The 20,201-nt window shown below is 39.5% G+C and overlaps 1 protein-coding gene across 13 annotated transcripts in view; it reads right to left on the bottom strand.

Annotated features, from left to right (window-relative positions):
• Nucleotides 1–2,186: 2,186 nt before the first annotated feature.
• The window catches only part of CXXC5 (CXXC finger protein 5), a 238,351-nt gene continuing 220,336 nt past the window's right edge, over nt 2,187–20,201 (bottom strand). For 12 of the 13 annotated variants that reach the window (XM_088131509.1, XM_088131513.1, XM_088131506.1 and 9 more), the window contains 2 exons: nt 9,331–9,387; nt 2,187–7,312 (listed from right to left, as the gene is read on the bottom strand). In XM_088131509.1, coding sequence (XP_087987635.1) covers nt 7,232–7,312; nt 9,331–9,387 — 138 coding nt within the window. In that variant the 3' untranslated portion in view covers nt 2,187–7,231. Of the gene's footprint in view, nt 7,313–9,330; nt 9,388–20,201 lie in introns of those variants that run through there. The other variant, XM_088131523.1, reaches the window with a different exon arrangement.

Here is a 20,201-nt window from a genome sequence, read left to right as displayed (position 1 = left end):
GATGGCCTTTTGAGAGCTGATATGCAATCATCTATAATATATGAGATATCTGAGAACTGACACAAACAGTTATTTAATACCCTATATATAGATGGCGTGTAATAATATTTAATGTATCCAATCTGCCGATTTGTGAAAATTCATACTTCTTGCCTGCCAAGATCACCAGAAGTTGTTAACAATTCTTACAGTAGCAGGATTCTGATTCTTAGGAAATGTCTTATACCTGTGAGAATATTCATTCAATCACAAAAGTTGGACAGATTCTTAGGGTACAATAAAAATGAAAAGATAAAAATAACAACAACATAGCTTCTGGCTACAGCCACAAAAATATAGAGCTTTAATGTATCCTTTCCACAATCCAGTGCAAATTCTGGGTCTTTCGCTCATGCTGTTCACTTCTTATAATTTCTTCAATGTTCAGTACTTTGTCACTACATTTAGTCGTATCTGATCCCTGGCATGTTGTGACAGTCAATTTTCAGAATATCTGATACACAGCCATCAATTATTAACGTGGCCTGGTTGAATACAGGCAATAGCAACAAGTGTAAAATGCAAGGATCAATATTTAACAATATATAATAAACTCACAGCAATATTTAATAAGTCATTTAATTTATTCAAAACTAGTCAAAACAGGCAGGTGGTTAACTTTAGCAATACATTTTCATTCTGAAGTTTGAGTATAAAAATAGAATCCAAGCCTGAACTTCCAAATTATGAAGTTTGTTAGGCTTCAAAAGTTCACCAAATCCCATTTTTGTAGCACATGAATATAACGAGTCAATTGCATGCTAGTTTTAATTTGCACAGTAACTCAGACTATTTTGAAAAGGTTGTGGTGGGTGCTCTACCGCACAATCTCTCTCTTTTTTTGTTTAACAATTACATGCCACAAGCCAAACAGACTGGTGAATATAGAAGATGGCCAGTTGTGTTGGCATGTTTAACTTCCTGTCTGTGATCCTTCCTCATCCATCACTTTCAACTGGGATGAGCCCACAGGGCATAAGTATGGTTATGCGCAAACTGGCTGAAGTTCATAGCAATCAAGTACATAAGGCGTGTGTCATCATTGTGTCCTATGAATGCCCATCAAATGGGGTCAATAGGGCATTTAAGGGGAAAAGGAGGTGCTTTGAGTTTTTGCACACCTTAACCCCCGTATCCTTAAAACGGAGCCGTTCCACCCACTTTGATAATATCATAATGCCCTTGAAGCTCCTGCAGTACTAAAGGATTTAAATTCAACTGGTGGCTACAAGAAACTTGCCTATCTCTTACTTCAATATCATTCATCTTCAAAGGAAGATAATGAAACCAGAAATATCCCAAATCACTGAAAGACAAACTGTATTATTTAGAGCAACATCCGGCATCTTGTACTACTTGGCTGGCTCCTTTGTGTGGGACAATCAAAGTCAGATAATAGGCTGTTTGATCACTCTATGATCTTCCACTTCAGAGAATTCCTAATTTAATTGCCTTTTTCTCCTTTTAAATATGTAAGCTGCCCAGAGTCATTTGGGACTTGGGTGGTCTTCCAAATATACTAAAATACATACATACAAATATGCCTCATATAAGTCTCTGAAGTTATCATGTATTGTATCACAGTCTCAATCAATCTGCCCAAGTCTTGTCTCTCCTTCAGCTGGCAGCAAGAGATTGATGGTTTATATCAAAATTCTTTCCCAATCTTTACCAATGAAGGCTGTGGCAGAAGTAGTATCTTCCCTTTTAAAATGTTACTGTAAATTGCCAGTTTCTGGTTGCACAGCAACTCCATAAACCCGTCCTTCAATATTCCTAGCAAAGTTGCCACCAAATTTGAATGTTCCACTTTGAGATCCAGAGAGAATTCTTAAATATACAGGTTATAAAATTGCATTCTCAGTTGATTTAACTTGAATTGAAGTTAAATGTTTTTTTCTTCTGAGACAAATTTCTTTGTCCTGGCCCACCCAGTTTCTGTTGTGCAACCCCCAGCACTCCACTTGAAGGTGAAACGTAGCCCTTGGCCTAAAAAAATGCACATCCTGGGAGTTAACATAGTTGTGGTGCATTTGGAGGAAAACCTCAGCACTTTTCTCTTAAGAAATAGTGACTTTACTCCCATCCCATCTGAGGGTCTTACCTTACTCTACCTCACTAAAATCAGCATTGAAAGGGATATGCCTTTCCCCTGTTCTGTATTCCAGAGCTATTTGCGACATTCCAACTGCAGCTGACAAATACCGTATTTACCACATTCAGCTGGAACTTGGAGGAGATGTATGTGATCATCATACATTTGCAGAAAAGAACAGAAGATCTGTTCAAACAGAAGATGATGCTGAAATCAGGCAGAGGTGCAAATGTGCCCCCATAAGCATGGATGCTTTTTTTTCTTTACTTTCCTCTCCAGTTACTTCTTCCCCAAACTTTACCTCCATCCCATCTGTTCATCTTTTCCCTTTTGTTCCCTTCTCATGCAGGTGGACTTTCTTCCTTTTTTAAATTATTTTTTTATTAATTGTTTTTAATTACAAAAAAGGAAAAATACATAAAAGTACTTTAACATAAACATGAAAAAATACAACAAAAATGTTAATATATCATTATAATAATAAACAGTTACAATTCTATATTTGCTTATCTAATACAAATATTATTCAAGTACATATATATTTCTAATGGAGTTATATGACTATCATTTTTTTAACCCAGTGTATTTTGTATAAATGAGTCCCATATTTCATTACACTTGTCCATACAAAGTCTACGTCTATAGGCAATCCGCTCATAAGTGGCAAGCGCAATCAGGTCTTCAATCCATTGAATAAATGGGGCCATACGCATATCTTTCCAACATTGCAATATCAGTCTTTTGGCCACAGTAAGGGCATGAAGAATCCATTTATGTCATCCAGTTGTCAAGTTCCATATACTAGGTATATAGTTCAAAAGAATATTATCCTCTGAAAATTTTAGCTTTTGTCACACAGTCATATTTATATAGTCCACTACTTTCTCCCAAAACATAATAAATATAGGACATTGTAAAAATATGTGTTTTAAAGAGACGTTATCCTTGCTTCCTCTTTCTTCCAATCCACTCCCATTGTATTTCTCTTTCTGTGTGCATATGTACAGTTGAGTATGTATGAGAATGGTTTCAATGTGAAACAATAGTTGGTATATGCAGATGCTTTGCAAGTCTGTACATCTTCTAAAGGTTGATTTGACTCTAGATCAAAGGATTTTAACAGAAATTCTCCCTCCTCAGCCAACTCCTGTTTCTATACTTTTCCTTACCATATGTAACCCAGCTGGTCGCCATACAGTTGAGAGATAATGGAGTTGACTTGGCTGCTAAGGATCTAGTTACAAATATTTATGACTGGCACAAGTCAGAAGCAAAGAAAATAGAATCCGTGGAGATGCTCAGACAAATAGAAGTAGGGATTAAGTCAGATATAAAGTAGCTGTTTTGTTTGATGCCTTGGAGCCAGTAAGGAAATTTAGGATTGGGGATCTCTAACCAGGAGAGGGTCTTCTCAGAGTAGAGGCACGAAGCACAATGCAGAAGTCAGAAAGGTATAAGAGACTGTGGAGTTTTGGGTGCCCGCAGGGAGAGAAAGAAGAGAAGCAGAAGCTTAGCCAGGGAACCCTGGCTATGGGGGGAAATGGTGGAGGAAAGGAAGAGATTAGCTTAGAAAGAGGCAGCCTGATTAGATAAAGGGAATAAGAGACAAAGCTTCCAATTAAAGGAGAAATTAAATTAAAGTGGGTCAATAAGAGGTAAAAGGGGAGAAGGCATGAAACTTTTCTCTGTGTAGCCCTTTGCCCAACTGGGATTCCATTCCCTGCAGCTAACTGGGAGAGAGGAACAACTGGTGTATCAAGGAACCCAGAGTATCAGTTGACCCCAGGCTGTGGAGAGAGAATCACTTGAGTGAGGTTTGAAGCTTGAGGGGCTGGGAAGTGAAAAGTGAAGGACCAGGCTGGAAGAGATCCACTCCAGGGAGAGGAATCAAGCAGACCTAAAGAAGAGAGTGAAACTGTTATCAGAGATCTCATTGAGAACAGTTTGAGCATTGGTTTATTGAAATACATCCTGTGATTTTGAAATGTATTGTCCCTTTATGGGGACAGCTCAGTCTTTGTGCGTGAACTGCTAATTCTGAACAAGGAGATTCAGCCTATTGACGTCTGTAGCTTACTATTGTTTATTTATTTATTATTATTTATTCTTGTCCCTGTGTAATACTGTATACATATTTGTATTACGGTTGTTCTTCTATTGCAAGTAGTAAAGTGTCTGTTCTTATCTATTTGTACCTAAAAGTTTAATATTTTTCTTATTGGATGCTGCAGGAGCGAGGAGAGAAACTGCCATTTCGAGCCCCTGCTGGCTGGAGACTTGAGAAGATATTAGGTCCTGTCTCAGCTGATTTACTTATTAGCATCACATTTCACTTCAAGAGCAGGATGATAACAGGGGTCCGATCGCCTACTTGGCCTCCTACTGTAAACTTATCAAAGGAATCTGCCTTGCTGCAAAATGTGAAGGACAGGAACTTATTAATGACTGGAGAGCAGAGAAAAGTCCTTTAAAATTGGCCAGGATGTTGTCATGGAGACATTTTATTCTGTGTGTGTGTGCATGCGCGCATGCAACAGAAAGCAAGAGAGATTTGTGGCACATAATTTTATTACATCATAAAGGCATACAGTTATAAGGATGAGGGAATAGAGAGATAATTATATTCATCTGTGGGGCACAAGACGTTCAGATATTGGGCTCTTCTCATTTAAATTCTGATGAGGACCAAACTTTGGTGGCTTTGCTACATCTTGGTTGATGTTGCCCAGATCGCTCAAAGTGTAGCTGCATTTGCCATGGCATTCCCAGGGTTATGCGCAAACTGGCTGAAGTTCATAGCGATCAGCTGTACGAGGAGTTTCTCTTGCTCAACATGCTGTATATTCTGTGTTAGCCCAGTGAAAACAAAGGTGGTTGTTTTGCAACTTGTTTGTATAAACCTCATCTAATGGTCTGTGCCTAGTTAGTTAATAACCGTAACCTTGAAACTCGAAGGAAGGAAGGATCCCAGTCAGAAATTATGCTTGGAGTATATCTTTTAAAATGGCACAGGTAGTCCTTATTTGACAACAATTGGGACCGGCAACTTGGTCATTAAGCAAAGCGGTTGCTAAGTGAAATTGTGACTGTGCTTATGATCTTACTTCAGCTTTCCTTTGCTTTACAGGCCTACAAAGGTCATAAATGTGAGGATTGGTCACAAAGTTACTTTTTCATCACCATTGTAACTGCGAAGAGTCGCTAAATGAGGCAGTTACTAAACAAGAACTACCTATAACAAAAACTGTATAAGTGATTATAGGAGATTTATAGTATACAATAGCATATATTTCCTAACTTTCACAACTTAAAAGATAAGAAAACAAAAATACCTGACGTGAGCTAAAACTGTATTTTCAAAAGCTATTTGGTGAATAATATCGTTAGAATATTTGTCATTTGAAATACTGACCATTTCTTCCTGGTCAGTTGCCAATCAGGACTATCACAAAGATGTGGGATTAATGTATTCAGATTGCATACTAAAATATATATAAATTAGGATTGGCCTATAGGAAGGATTAGAAGAAAGCATTTGATGAGGCTGTAATGAACAGCCTAGAATCTTTCTGTAAAATATAGCAGTTGCTAGGCTAGGTTAGCTACCAAATATGGCACATACATCATGCTTTCACACAGGTGCTTAAGGACAAGGCCAACAAGGGGTTGGAATAAATTGAAAAAAAATCATGGGTCACACAGCTATCATTGTTTATTATGTGGCTTAGGGAATATTGGATTTAAACATTCAGCAACAAAGTTCTGTATAGGAAAAGGGGGACTTTTTATTTTGCTGGGACTCTAGGTTGAATTCTCTCACATCCTTAGATTTTGATCTAGCCATAACTGACTAATACCTTTTTGTTTGGGTGCCTTTGAGTCAGCGTTGACTCCTGACAACTGCCTGGACAAGTCCCTGTAGGTTTTTGGAAGTGGTTTGCCATGGCCTCCATCCTAGGGCTGAGAGAGAGGGACTGGCCCAAGGTCACCCAGCTGGCTTCACGCCTAAGGCGGGACTAAAACTCACGGTCTCCCAGTTTCTAGCCTGGTGCCTAAACCACTACACCAAACTGGCCCTCTGACTAATACCTAGCTCACAATCTCTAGTTCTGTGAACAGAGACTGCTTAGTTGACTTCTATGCTGGACTGTTCTCCACCAGCCAAAGCATCGGTGTAACTTACATAGGATGGAAGTAGGGTGGATTTTAGTTGCTGGAATTTGTATTATAAAAATGAGGGCCTTACAATATTAAATGTTTGTGTGTCTTTTTTCCAACTCATTAAAGAGAGCTGCAGTGTAGCTCAATGCCACTTTATGCCACTGATGTCCAAACACAGCCTTGAGGCTCTGCTTCCTTCCATTTCAGAATATGGTTGGTGCAGAAATGGCTGGTAGCCAACAATTCTCTCTCTCTCTCTCTCCCTCCCTCCCTCCCTCCCTTTTCTGGAGGGAGGGGCTTTAACTATTTTAAGAAATTCAAATGTTTGCATTTCCTATAACAATCTGATGACCCAGTGATCGTATTACCTATTCAAAATGATTTTTTTCTTTCCAAGATTTTTCCACACCATATCAAAATGGGGCAGCCAGTGGCAATATAACTGGAAGGAACACTTTGATTTAAGGCAGGGGTCTTTAACACATGATCCATGGGCCATGTGCAGCCTGCTGTGTTTTTTTGTGCAGCCTGTGACAGCTGACTAACACTGACAAAAATTTAAGGTGCTGCCAGAGCCCAGTTTCCCGCCACCATCCTGCCGTGCTGCCTTTCTCAGAAAACAGTCTCACACCTGGGCATGAAGGCTGTTGTGCCAACACGTGATGGGTGCTGCACAGCCACGCTGGCATGCAGCTTAGAAGGAACACGGCGGTGATGCCACTGTTTGCCCAAGTTCGTGCATGCTAGTTGGTGCCAGGGTGTAAGCAGAAGAACACAGTGGCTGAGGTGTGCGACAAGAGACAGGTCATGGATTGCAGGATTAAACCTGGATGTTGGCAAGGGAAAGGCTGTACTGTACAGATGGGATGGGCAGCGGAAGGAAGCCAGACAGGAGGGCAGCAGAGAAAGAAAGATGTTAAAAATTTACTGAGATTACTATATGAGAGGGAGACTTAGCTGAGAATCGTGGAGGATCACAAAAATCTTCAGGAGCTTTGCAAGAAGTACTTCAGACAACTGTGAGAAAGTCAAAGAGAATTCAATACCCGGATTGAAAACTGATTATCCCTAAAAAGGAAAGAAATTTAAAGATCTGATAACAGACAGATGCTAGATCTAACTAAAGGGACAAGGACTTTTGGAGGATTTCCTGAAGGACTTTCTTCAGCAATGGGAATTACAAATAATGTTTGTATTACAATAATGTCTGTTACTTTAATTATTAGAGATCTGGGAAATTTATATTTCTTACGAATTCTGTTAGCCTTGATATAATTGCATTTCTTTTCCTGAATTACTTGGATTTTGCTACTTAATCATTTTGTAATCAGAACAACAACAACAAAAAAGCCAACTGCACTAGTTGTATCTGATACTACTTTCCAACAACATTTTATGGCAATTCCAGACTAATGATTTATAGCATCTTCTAGCATCATTCAGTCATCACTGTGACAATATAAAGTCTGACCTTATTACTGAAATATCAGCACAGGGATGCTAGCTGATGTTAGAAGATGCTGTAAATCACTCGTCTGGAAATGGCCTAACATTTCCAGTTGGTTTAATGGCTGCTTTTTATATTTGCTTTTATAGTGGTATAGTAAATGTTCCCATTATAGCAGAGGGAATAGGTTTCTAAGACCATTTTACAGAAGTTGAGTGCCTCTTCATTTTCTCAAATTATCTAAACTACCAAAAAGGACATTTTGATGTTACGTTACGGTGATGCAAACAATGAAAGCATCACTCGAAGGGAACATTTTAAAGTTCGGTAAAAGTGGCTATCATGTGGCTCAGAGCACAGACGTTCTTGATCAAAATGTCATGGAATGAGTACCTGTTATATGGGGTTGCTGCTCGTGGTGGGCACCGTTGTTAACTTCCTCAACGGAGTCCCCACTGGCTGCCTGGGCTCCAACCCTGTGGTGGTCTGCCACCTCACAGCCTCTACCCAGCTGAGTGAAGGAACCAATTTGACCCCCTTTGTGCCAAGGAAGCAGTCGATGAACGTGAATATTCACAGCGTTGAAGGGGTGCTTCTCTTCAGTGGTGCTCCAGCAAAGCCCCCCCCCTTTGCAAAGTTTTCACTAAGCCTTCTGGCCTCTGGCCTCTATGTATTTTACCCTCTTTCTCTGGAAGGAAAGAGGCAGCTTCATCTTTCTCTTTCTCCTTCAAGCGAGGCATGCTCCATGCGAGGGTGTGAGTGTCTGTGTCCATGACCGTGTCGGGGGAAGCTGTATGTGTAGTACATGTGGCTGTGAGGGTGTATGTGTTTGAGCATGTGTCTGTACAGATATGTGGCTGATGGGAAATGGAAAGTTGGCTTCATGTATGTCTCTGGAGAGGTTATAGGGTATGCATCCCCAGGTTTAAAATTAAAATAATATTTTTAAAATTTACAAAGTAGAGTAGACCAGGTGATATCCATGGGGATATTGGTACTCATTGATGCCACACTGGAACCTAGATGTAGATCAATATCTTTCTGACGATGAAGCTACTGTATGATTTTATTTATTTATTTATTTTTGCTTTCTTGTCTGACGTATCACTTTCATCACCGTTTTGCAATATGGAAAATTTAATGCAAATAAATTTTTTAAAATTACAAAAAAGAACTTGAGGCACTTATTGCTAAAAATATCTTTTAGAAGTAATATCAGTACAAAAAAATCTGATCTCCAGACCCTGTTATACAATATTGTTAACATTAGGGTTTTTTTCTAGCAAACTGAAGAGTAACACACTTCTTTTATGGAACAGAAGGAACAACCAGGGAGCTGGGAAATGGCAAATCAGTTAGCTCAGTGTTTCTCAACCTTGGCAACTGTAAGAAGTCTGGACTTCAGCTGGACTTTAAGATGCCTGGATTTCAACTTTAGCATGCTGGCTGGGGAATTCTGGGAGTTGAAGTCCAGACATCTTAGAGTTGCCAAGATTGAGAAACACTGAGTTAGCCTAACATATGTACAAATGGGCAGCAATCACTTTCTAACATGGATTAATGAAGCATATCAAATAACAGGTCTTACCAAGGGGGAAATCAGCATGATTTCTGCAAAGAGAAGCACTTGGAGATGGTTGGAGACCTAGGAAAATGCAAACAAGCATGTTGGTGAAGTAACCAGATAAATATAGCTTCTATAATTTGATTCCCTAAGCTTTTGATTAAAAAGCTTTAACCCAAAGCTCCCTAAACTATGGATTAAAAAGGAATCTTGAGATCTTCATGCAATCATCCTACTAATTGGTTGGGTTAACATGCTAGACAAGGCCAAAACAGGGTAAGTGTGTAAATCAATCCATCATATAATTAGTTGGGCCATCATTTGGCCTTTGTTCACAACATTGCAAGGCTGGCAAAGGAGAATAAAATTATAGATCATCTTCAAACTGATTTTTGAGAGATTGGGGAGTAGAAACTATGATAGTAAGAAAATGTCCAAAATGTACTGTATGAAAGGTACAAATGATATTATTTGATTTTTTCTGTAAGATTTAATAATGTTTGCAAATGCTTGTGGAAAGAGGAGTGAATAACTGTTGCTTGAAACAAAAATGTGAATATTTTTAAAAATCGAGAGACTTGTTTGTGTGTCCCACTGATCAGAAGTTCCTGATAGTCTGGCAACAAAGGCTCTTTAGGCCCATCTTGTGTCTACACACTGAATTGGTGCATCCAATTAATGTAACATACAGAGAAAATAATGGCTTTGATGCCTAGGAAACTGGAGAAGATTTTTCCTGCTATAAGATAATGATAGATGCAGGAGACTCAGATCATGAATCACCTCTGTACATGAATTTTTACCCTAAAAGTTAAGGAGAGCAAGACTACAACATTCATACTTCCATACTGATCACTGTATTCTTTTTAGGGTAGAACATTTTATGCACACTACAGAAAATAGAAAGAAATAATAAGCCAAATGGAGAAAAGAAAAACAGAAGGAAAAATAGTTAAAATTACTTTACACCAAGACCATTTATTGTACCTCCCCGTATACTAACTGTGATGGACTGGAATGGTGGGAGGGGAGTAAAGAATGTGCTCTCATCTCCAGAGGAGCGAGGAAGAGATAAGCGGAGGAGACTGGCACCTCCCTAAGAAATTCTATCGGTTTGAACTGGCTGGGCCTGGGAACTGGTTTCATTCTGGGAAGATTCTTGTTAAGGGGTTGTAGCTAATAAACCTTGCTGGATTGATTCTGTATGGTCTCCTGGAGTTCCCTGGGCTAGGCCCAACACTAACTTTGCAAATCATTCTCGCTTTCCCCATATTCATATGCTGCTTTACACATTGCCTTTTCAAACTTACCACCTCTCTTTTTTTGAGGTTTTATCAACTCCAACTATTACTTCTTCAGTCTTCCCCTTCCTCTTGACCCATTCACTTTTCCTTCATACATTTGTTTTGTGATTCGTTCCTTCCTTCCTTCTCTTTATATGACCAAACAACATTTCATTATTTTTGCATCAACACAGTTAGCAGCAGATACCTATGTTCTTCAGAACCCATTCCCACTGCAGTGAGCTTACTCAGTAGAGAAGAGCAGAGATCCCTGGGACATCCCTCAGGGCAGATCTTTCCTAACCCACAAACACCAACTGCAACTGGCCTCTTAGGAAACAGAAGAACTGAAGAACAATGCCCCCAACTACAATCCCTTGGAGATGATTCAAAAGATAGCATGGTCAATGGTACCAAAAGCCACATAGAGATTAAGGAGGTCCAGGAGGTTAGCACTCTACCAGCCCTAGTTTCCCCAAAAGTCATCAACAACTGTGGCCAGGGCAGCTTCTATGCTGAACCCTGGCCTGAATGAAACCTGAGTGCCAGAGATCCAGAAAACTCACTTCTAGAGTCCTCTGTGTAAGGTTTGCCCTGTTCGACAGAGAAACTCCCGTAACACATGTGGTTCACAAAAGAGGTTTACTCATGCGTAACATAGCAGTCACAAGCAAAGCCAGGACTGGCTTGGTACATTTACATTACTCCTTTATAGTTGTCTCAATCCCCCCGCGGGCCCCGTTGCTAGGTTACACATTACAAATTAGATTGCAGATTGCCCCTGTAATCCCCCCCTTCTACTGGAATGGCAGGTTCAGCCCAGTTCTCTTGTTTCTTTGACTGTTGTTGCCTGTGGCGTGGTCGTTGCCTTCGTTGGGGCTTCTGTCGCGCGCCCAGCCAGGAGCATCCCCTCGCGCGCTGATAGCACCCGCACCGCTCCAGATTAGTGAAGTGGCGCCAGGTGGCCCATTCATTAGCTTGCGCTTTCGCATTTCCTCTTTCTGCGCTAGCGCTCGAGCGGTGAAATTGACTAAAGCGCGGCTGGGCAAGTTCCTAGGCGTGCAGTGCCAGCTGAACCTGACACTCTGAAGTTGCAGCACAACCACTTTCTCTATCAGCTTCTCCAAAAATAGGAAGGTTTTTAGCAAAGGGTTTCTGTTCTGAAACCCTTTCTGAGGATTCTGAAGAATAATACAAAAATAATAAAAATTAATAAAAATTAAAAGGCTCCAAGATAGTCAGATCAAATGAAGGTTTCTTGAGCAGGGATCATACCATGGCTTTTTCAAAGGCCATGGAGCGAAACATTAGCTACTGTTCAGCTCCAATCTCCTGTCACTTCATGGGAGCCCTTAACCAGTCATGAGGGACTGAGATCTAGTTGAGAAGTGGTGGAGCTGCCATACAGAGAGCATTATATACTCCCTCAGAACTCACAGACTCAAACTGATCCCATATATATATATCACAAGATTACATATAATATATATATATAATATTATATATATATATTATATATATATATATATATATATATATATTACATACATATATCACAAGATTGTTGTGGGAAGAATGCCCACTTTAAATAAGGAACCAAAGTGTTTGCAGATAGATACAACAAAATAAATGTTACTGGCATGCACAACTACAGTGATCACTGGGCTCCCAGCCAAGAGAATGCAGAACAGCCCCAAATTAAACAAGGTTATGGGTTATATACCCCCAGAACTGTTACATAGGAGCAATGTAAATCATTCTATGACATTTACAATTGGAATGTAACATCTGATAATACTATGGTCTGACCCAGTGCCTCTGAATTTCACATTCCTACAAAGGTTCCAAGCCCACCCTCTTCTACTGGTACTAGCAGCTTCTAACATAAACAGTGACCTTTATTGTACCCATGAAGTGTCTCCTTGTGTATCAGGGAGCAGGCAACAATCTGGTTTCTGTTATCTGTCTCCTTCCCCTTGAGGGTCACCAGGCTGTTTCAATTTGTCTGCTCTGTCTAATATACATTTCAGAACCACAAGGAAAGGGTAGAATATTATTTGTCCCCTACAAGACAAGCCCCAGTCATCTCCATTGTTTATGGGGCACAGGGAATAGCCTTGAAGGACAGGAGGAAAAGCTGCTACCAAGGCAGTGATTAGATTAGCGAGGCTTGAGCCCATTCTAAGAAACTAGTTTGAGTCAACATCTCAGACAGGCCCCTCCCTAGTTCACATGAAGATAAAGGGAGGGAGGAGGAAGCACATTCAAACTTGCAAGATTCTGTTATTATAGATGTTTTAATAAGACTAGTTTTAGACCTAAATGGTTTCTTAGTCTGATCTACCTTGTATGGTTGACAGTTGGAACTGACCAGCTAGAGTCCAACTCAGTTCAGGTCTGAGCAGGTCTATCTACCAAATGCTGCTAGAATTAACACATCAGGTGTTCTTGGCAGTCCTCTTTCCATAGGAAGCAACAGGTCCCCATACAAAGGGCTGCTGGGTGACATTCAGCAGACATGATAAGAGTGACAAAGTATTTCCTTTTTACCACCCATATTACCACCATGTAGGTTCAGACATGAACTACTAATGGTGACTGACCAGATTTGAGATAGGTCTTTTTCCAGCAGTGCTCTAGGCATCTCCTCTGCTCCTTAATCTCCCTGATCTCCTCAGTAATCCAAGGATCCACAGGAAGGGAGAGGCAGTGGAGTCCTTGGGGTTCTCTGAGCTTGGTTCTTTTCTTGCAAACGTTTCATTACCCGGCTAGGTAACATCTTCAGTGCTAGTGTTACTCAGCCAGGTAATGAAATGTTTGCAAGAAAAGAACCAAGCTCAGAGAACCCCAAGGACTCCACAGTTCAACCCTAAGCTACACATATTCGCCTCTAAGGAGAGGCAGCTCCAGTCCAATCCATTCCATTCATTGAATTAATGTGCACTCTTTCCCATTTAGGTTTTCTAACATTCCAACTTGCGACCTTCCATGTACCATGGTCATCATCAGACAGGCCCATAGATACTGATCTCTGCTGTCAATTGAGTTTTTCACATAACACTTCAGATACAGATGTACAGCCTTAGCTGTACTCATGCTACATACAGCATTCCCTGCTGTAACGACAATACTGGTCAGTTTGGACATATTTAGGCCAGTAAGGTCTAAGGGCAACCAAAGCCCATATTTACCCCAGGCACATTTACAATATGCTATTCTGTGCAAGCTAGAATCTATAATCTAGAAGCTACCTTGAAAGCCAACGTACTGTTTCTCTCATCCCACCCATGATGCATGCAGTGTATTGACACACAGTCAAAATGCACAAGAATAGTAGCATTTAGAAAAGTCATAGATTCAGTCTCACTGCATTAATGGTTCAGAGGAAGCACCACAGAAGAGCTCAGCCTTCTGATACGGGTGTGAAAATTCCAAGTGCCTCTAGATGGCAAGACACAACAGGAGATGGGAGCTCAGACCAGTTGCCTTTCCTGAATGATGAATGGTTGCATAAGTCCATGATATGATAAAAAAAAAAACCCAAAACGTGTGTGTGTGTGTCTCTGTGTGTGTGTGTGTATCCCACTTCCTTCATATATACTTCTTTTGTTTACCCACACCTTCTTCCTTCTTCTAACCATACAACCATAATAATATATATAATGACTGCTGAATATATATGGTATGCTAATAATAAAATACATGAACATGAATACAAAATCAGTGACCCCAGCAAGTTAAAATGTATCCCTGAATGAGTCAAAATGATAAGATGGGTAATATAATATATTTTGGATAATTTAGATGTTTTTCACTTTCATATACTGCCCATCTCTCTTGTTCTGCTTCTTGAGGATCCCCACAACAGCTTTTCTGCTACTTTTCTGCTGGGAAGGGAAGGTGTGGCTAAGCAAAAGATTTGCACCTTCCTGTAAGAAAAGAGCAACAGATTTTGATTCCAAAATGCTCTTTCCTTGTAGTGGAAATAAAGAGCACAGAGCACCATAGGATATTTTTCCTCTTGCTTCGGAGGCATCGGTTATCTGCTTGCACCTCTGCAATAGCTGATAGGGTGGATGGTACATTCCCAGCCTTTTCCTTCTGGGTAAGAGAAGTTGCTAAGCAACCGCATCCCTTGGGAACCCGCAATGCCAGCATGCTGATCCCATTATGTCAGCAGGGCGGGTGAAACCACCCAGCAGCTTTAAGTAAAGATGCCAGACCCTGACAGTCTGGAAGGGGGAATGGTTTGGGCTGTGAAAAACTGCCCTGAGACAAAGACCAGTGTTCAGAATTAGTCTATGGAGGACTTGCTACCTGGATCTGGAAGAGCCCTCGTGTTTAAAGGAAGAGGAATATAATTGAGAAGATATGAACATTGGGATGTCATATCCAGATCCCCTTCCCTAGGGATGAAAAGAAGGGCCAGTGCAGTCAGAATGTGGTTTGCAGCATGCTGGTTTCACTGCACCAGGAAGCAACTGCAACCAAGAAATCTTGTTTATCATCACATCAGTCACAAAATGAGGCAGGTGTCTTCATTTTCTGGCAGTTCCACGCTACTGCTTAGCTTCCTTGATCAGAAAGATCTCCATATGGCATGACTGCTTGAATGTTTAATCCCTTCCTCTTGAACACAGAGGATGAATTGACGAATTGTTACTTCAGTTATGATCCATATATGTCCATTGCTGTTATCTGTCTGTCTATATCCATCCATCATCTATCTATCTATCTATCTATCTATCTATCTATCTATCTATCTATCTATCTATCTATCTATCTATCTAGCTAGCTAGCTAGCTAGCTAGCTAGCTAGCTAGCTAGCTAGCTAGCTATCATCTCTATCCATCCATCCATCCATCCATCCATCCATCCATCCATCCATCCATCCATCCATGTTTTCAGCATGCAAAGTATTAAAAGAAACATTAAATATTATTATTATAAAACTATAGACCAAGTTATTATTAAAGAACAATAATGCTGTCCTGTCCAATCCTCATATGAAGGTCCTTTATGCTACTGGGGAAAAAAAATCCCTAGAAAACAAGTTTCTTTTGAACACAAGATATTCTGTATGCAAATGTCATCAGTTCAGAGATTCTTTCCCACTAAATGATGGCTGCAATTCAGGAAGACAAGTTTTAACTGTCCATGTACACCTTGCCTAGATGGATCACAGCCATCATTCTGGTGAGAGAGAATCTCTGAATTAAGGGCATTAGTTCACTACACGGTTTCATAGCTTGGTCTGACTTTGACAAGGTCATTATGGAAATCCCTGAATATACATCATAATTTTAACAGAAGAGCCTAATACCCAATACTCACTTCGGACTTCAAAACTGAATGACGACATCCTTAAAATTTAAGCACAGAAAAATTCTCAGCGTCATGGTTTTACTGTTGACATCTGATTATAATGGAGTCTTATACTGCCACCATGTGGCCATGTGTGATAGTGCAATAGTTGTATCAATGCATTTCATTATAAGAACATGATTCACTTCTCTTTATTTCTTGTTTTTATTTGGAAAATTAAAATTGAATACTTTCAGTTAATTGTTTTGTTCCATATTAGTTATCTAAACTGTTTTTAAACTTGACTGAGCATTTTCTTTTCAATTTCTATTAAAAGATAATGTTTCTGGACAAACTTTCAAACTTCAGTGAAGAAGGTACAGTAATTTTGCATTTAATTGTAATGGGGACTAAAGTAAATTATAGTGCTGCATAAAGAAGGGTTTCTTGTACAAGTTGTGATGGCCTCCTGTGAGCCATATATAATTGATTTCCACCAATCCAGGACTGGTATGCCAGGATGGCACACATGTGACCAAGAGATGCTCCAACTCACCAGCTGCAATGAGATTCGGTAGACAACTATAATTTCTACCTTCCGATCCTTCTGAATCTAGTTTTAAAAACATTCAAGATAGATCCAGGTTATGCTGATTCTTTTCAGTCGGTTTGAGCATTGGGACACAATGTTTGTATGTTTGCATGTAAGGCAGTCCCCTTTCTAAGATCAGCATGATATTTAAATCAAATAAACAACATTATCCCTAACATATTTCACGTACTCCCAATGGACTTGCCCTCCTGTTAATAGAGTCCCTCCTCAGATTTGTGCCTACACATATGCTTTCCCCGTCTTCATAAAAATGAAAGGAAAGCATTGCTGGCATTTCTCTATCTTCCCTCGCTTTCCGTGGTAGCAAATCTCCTTGGCTTCTGACCACCTTATGTTGGCAGGCTGACAATTCTGCATTTGAGCTCTTTTATCTAAGCATACCAGTAGGCTTCTACAGCAGGCTCCTAGGAAGTGGTAGGAGGACAATTCTCTCCAACGAGACCACAGACTGTCCTATCAAACACATGGCAGTGATAGGGTGCTGTTTCTGAAGCTGCATCTTTTACCTTAAAATGCTATTTCTCCATACAACACCACCATCAAAGGGACAGATCAAAATTGTTTGCAACTGCAAGTCTCTGATTACAGTGTCATGTGATCAAGAGGAGGATTGCACAACTTTACTTGGAAAATTTCAAAGATATCATGGCACCATCCACTGGATGAACTGCTGTAGCACACGTAGGAAGAAGCCAGAACTTGATGTCACACATAGAAATAGAAATCAGAATATCCTTATACATACACACAAATACACACAGAGAGAGCTAATATACCATTTCTCTTGCAGCAGAAATAACTTTCTCCAGCAGGAGAAATGCAATATTTTCAAAAGTCACAAGCCTCTTTTGCATTGTTTTACTGTCTAAAATGCATCAGGTTATGATATTTTTTAAGAGCACCAGATGGTTTTTATTCTCTGAGCTGAGTGGGTGAACTTGAGCTTAACCCCATCTGTATGAGACACAGTTTGGAGTGTGGCAAAGCATAAGATTGGTGGTGAGTCCTCTCCTCTCCTGTCATGTCTTCATCATGCAGTTTGGCTGGTAATAATAACATGCCTCCATAGCACAGGACTAATTTGGGAATCTTTGTTGTATTCTCATTTTATATCACTTTCTAGCCTAAATATATTCTGTTTCAGGATTGCCTCTTAGAGACAATCCACCTAATGGATTAGATATAGTTCTTTTTTTAAAATAATTTTATAATTACAACAATAAAAACTAATACAAACTAAAAGAAAGATAGAAAAGAGTAAAAGGTGCAAAGGGAAAAACATAAAGAATAGAAAGAAAGAAAGAAAAGTAAGAATATAGTAAAGAAAAAGAAAAGAAATATATAAAGAAGTGACTCCCAACCTTCATCACAAGTAAGAACTATTTTAGTAACTTTTCACCTCCTCTTAAAATATAACAAATGATCTCTTCTTCCCATATCCTATCTCTTATCTATAAACAAATCCATAAATCATTGTCATTTTAGTCCTGGTGTCAGCAAAAGTCCTTTAAGGGTTACCAGAAATAGTAATATATCTATTTTAACTTGATCAAATAAACCAACTTTATATTCCTTCCTTTTACTTCTAACAACCTTAATCTTTAGTCCATTCAAATAATGTCATAGAACTTGATAAATTTTCATTTCTTCTTTGTCCTTTCTCACAAGATTCTTCAAAGCTGTAACAAATCTCTTTTGTAAGTCCAAAAATTATCCAAGTCACTCTCTTGGTTTATTGCTTGCATGTCCCTTTTAATTATTAAAGTATCAACTACTTTCTTTCTTTCTTTCTTTCTTTCTTTCTTTCTTTCTTTCTTTCTTTCTTTCTTTCTTTCTTTCTTTCTTTCTTTCTTTCTTTCTTTCTTTCTTGTCCAGTGTAACATCTTTTTCCATGTCATTCTTGTAGCCTGTCATGTGAAAGTCTACTTTCAACTTAGTCTCTGACTGTGTCTAATGTAAGGTTCGCTGCATTTGGCGCTGGAAATAACCCTTGTGAGACACGGACTCGAACGAAAGCTAGTTTACTCGTGCATAATGCATAGCAGTTACAGACAAAGCCAGGATTGGATTAGCACAGTTTCTTACAGTGTTTTATAGGGGTCCCCCCTTGACCTGTAGTATCCCTGGATTCCGCCCCTGCTCTTGTCCTGGGTCACCCCTCTGCTTGTCGTGATCTCCCTCCCCTCTCCTTAATGGCAGATTCAGTCAGGTTTCATTGTCCTCATGATCATCATCTTTTGTCCACGTTGTCAGTGTGCTTGTGGGGCTTTTCTCATGCGGATGAAATGGGACTTCTTAAGTTATGTTCCAACTGGTCGCTGATTGCCTCAGGATCGCTGTATTCCTGAAGCATTGTAATCGGTGTTGCCCGGGACATCTGGGGAGCCGTCTGCACTACAATGTTGCTGGTTTCAATTTACTCTCAACCATGAGTAAATTGCCACCACCTGCCAGCAATTAGCTTGTAGTTTACCTCATTTCCCTTCCCTGACCACCTATGCCTGAGGCGGTGAAATTGACTAGCGGTGGTAAAACTGAACAGTGGCGCTGGCTGTACTAGGCTGAATCTGACATCTAAAAGATGTTATGGAAGAGGAACAAGTTTTACCTTGTTCCTCTTCCATAACATCTTTTAGACATAGTCTCTCCACAGAGACAGATATTACTGTTGACATTGTTAATATTAATTTCTGACTCCATTTTTCAAAAATATTCTTCAATATTTCCAGTGTTAGAATATTTTGTGCCATTCTGTAACTGTTAGTCAAGTTTATGTGTTCTCCTTTAACTGAAATCTTTAGTTCCATCTAGTGTCCAATTTTTTAAATCTTATTTTTTAAAATTTTTTGAAACAAAAGCATTTTCCCATGGGAAGGATTCTTTATAATTAATTCCAAAATCTTATTTAACATTTATCTGGACCCTTACCCATTTGTAACTTTCTAAAATCAAAGTTTTAATCAACTTTTTGCTGTTTATTTAAAAAAAAAATTTTTTTTAAGTTCTTAAGTTTGTAATTAAAATTTCTTTCACTAAGGATTGAAGGAAACACACTCAGTGCTGTCAAACTTGTCAGTCCAAAGTTTCTAATAGCTGAAAAGCAGTTAACAAGCAATTTCCCAAAGCGATTAGGTAAGGAAGTATGCAAATTTAGTGTCCTGTCAAAGGCACTGACCGTGGCTTGAGCAAGATGGCTATTCCCCTGTCTCCCAGAGCTCAAAACCCACCAGAGACCACTGTCTTGTAATCTCCCCACAAGGAGCAATGTTTGGAGCACTTGTGGGCGATCTCCTGTCCTCTCTTTGCCCAGAGAGGTTTGAAGAGCTGGTCTACTCACTGGCTCTTTGTACTTTGCCAGTCATCAGCTATGCTTTTCGTGGAGCCGTCTTCAGTCTGCCATTTCTTCCTCCAGAAGTTGGATATAGTTCTTTAGAAGTATTTTCTGATGCTTTTACTGCATATATTTGTATTTCAAAGGATTTTTTAAAGAAAAATCTTCTAGATCTCATAGAAACATTATGTTATTATATACTGCAAATAAGTACTAAAGCTTTCTAATCTGAAAACTGAAACAGACATTTCATAAGATTTTTTAAAATTATTATTTTGGTACCTTCAAGTCAATCTTGACTCCTGGTGACTGCCTGGACTGGTCCCTGCAGTTTTCTTGGCAAGATTTCAGAAGTGGTTTGCCA

This window comes from Python bivittatus, unplaced genomic scaffold (genome assembly GCF_059951505.1).
Source record: "Python bivittatus isolate LINGU-HERP-01145 unplaced genomic scaffold, Pbiv_v1 ctg000960_np1212, whole genome shotgun sequence".
Lineage (NCBI taxonomy): Eukaryota > Metazoa > Chordata > Lepidosauria > Squamata > Pythonidae > Python > Python bivittatus.
Note: the sequence above shows the minus strand (reverse complement) of the source record. Positions and strands in the feature narration are given on the sequence as shown.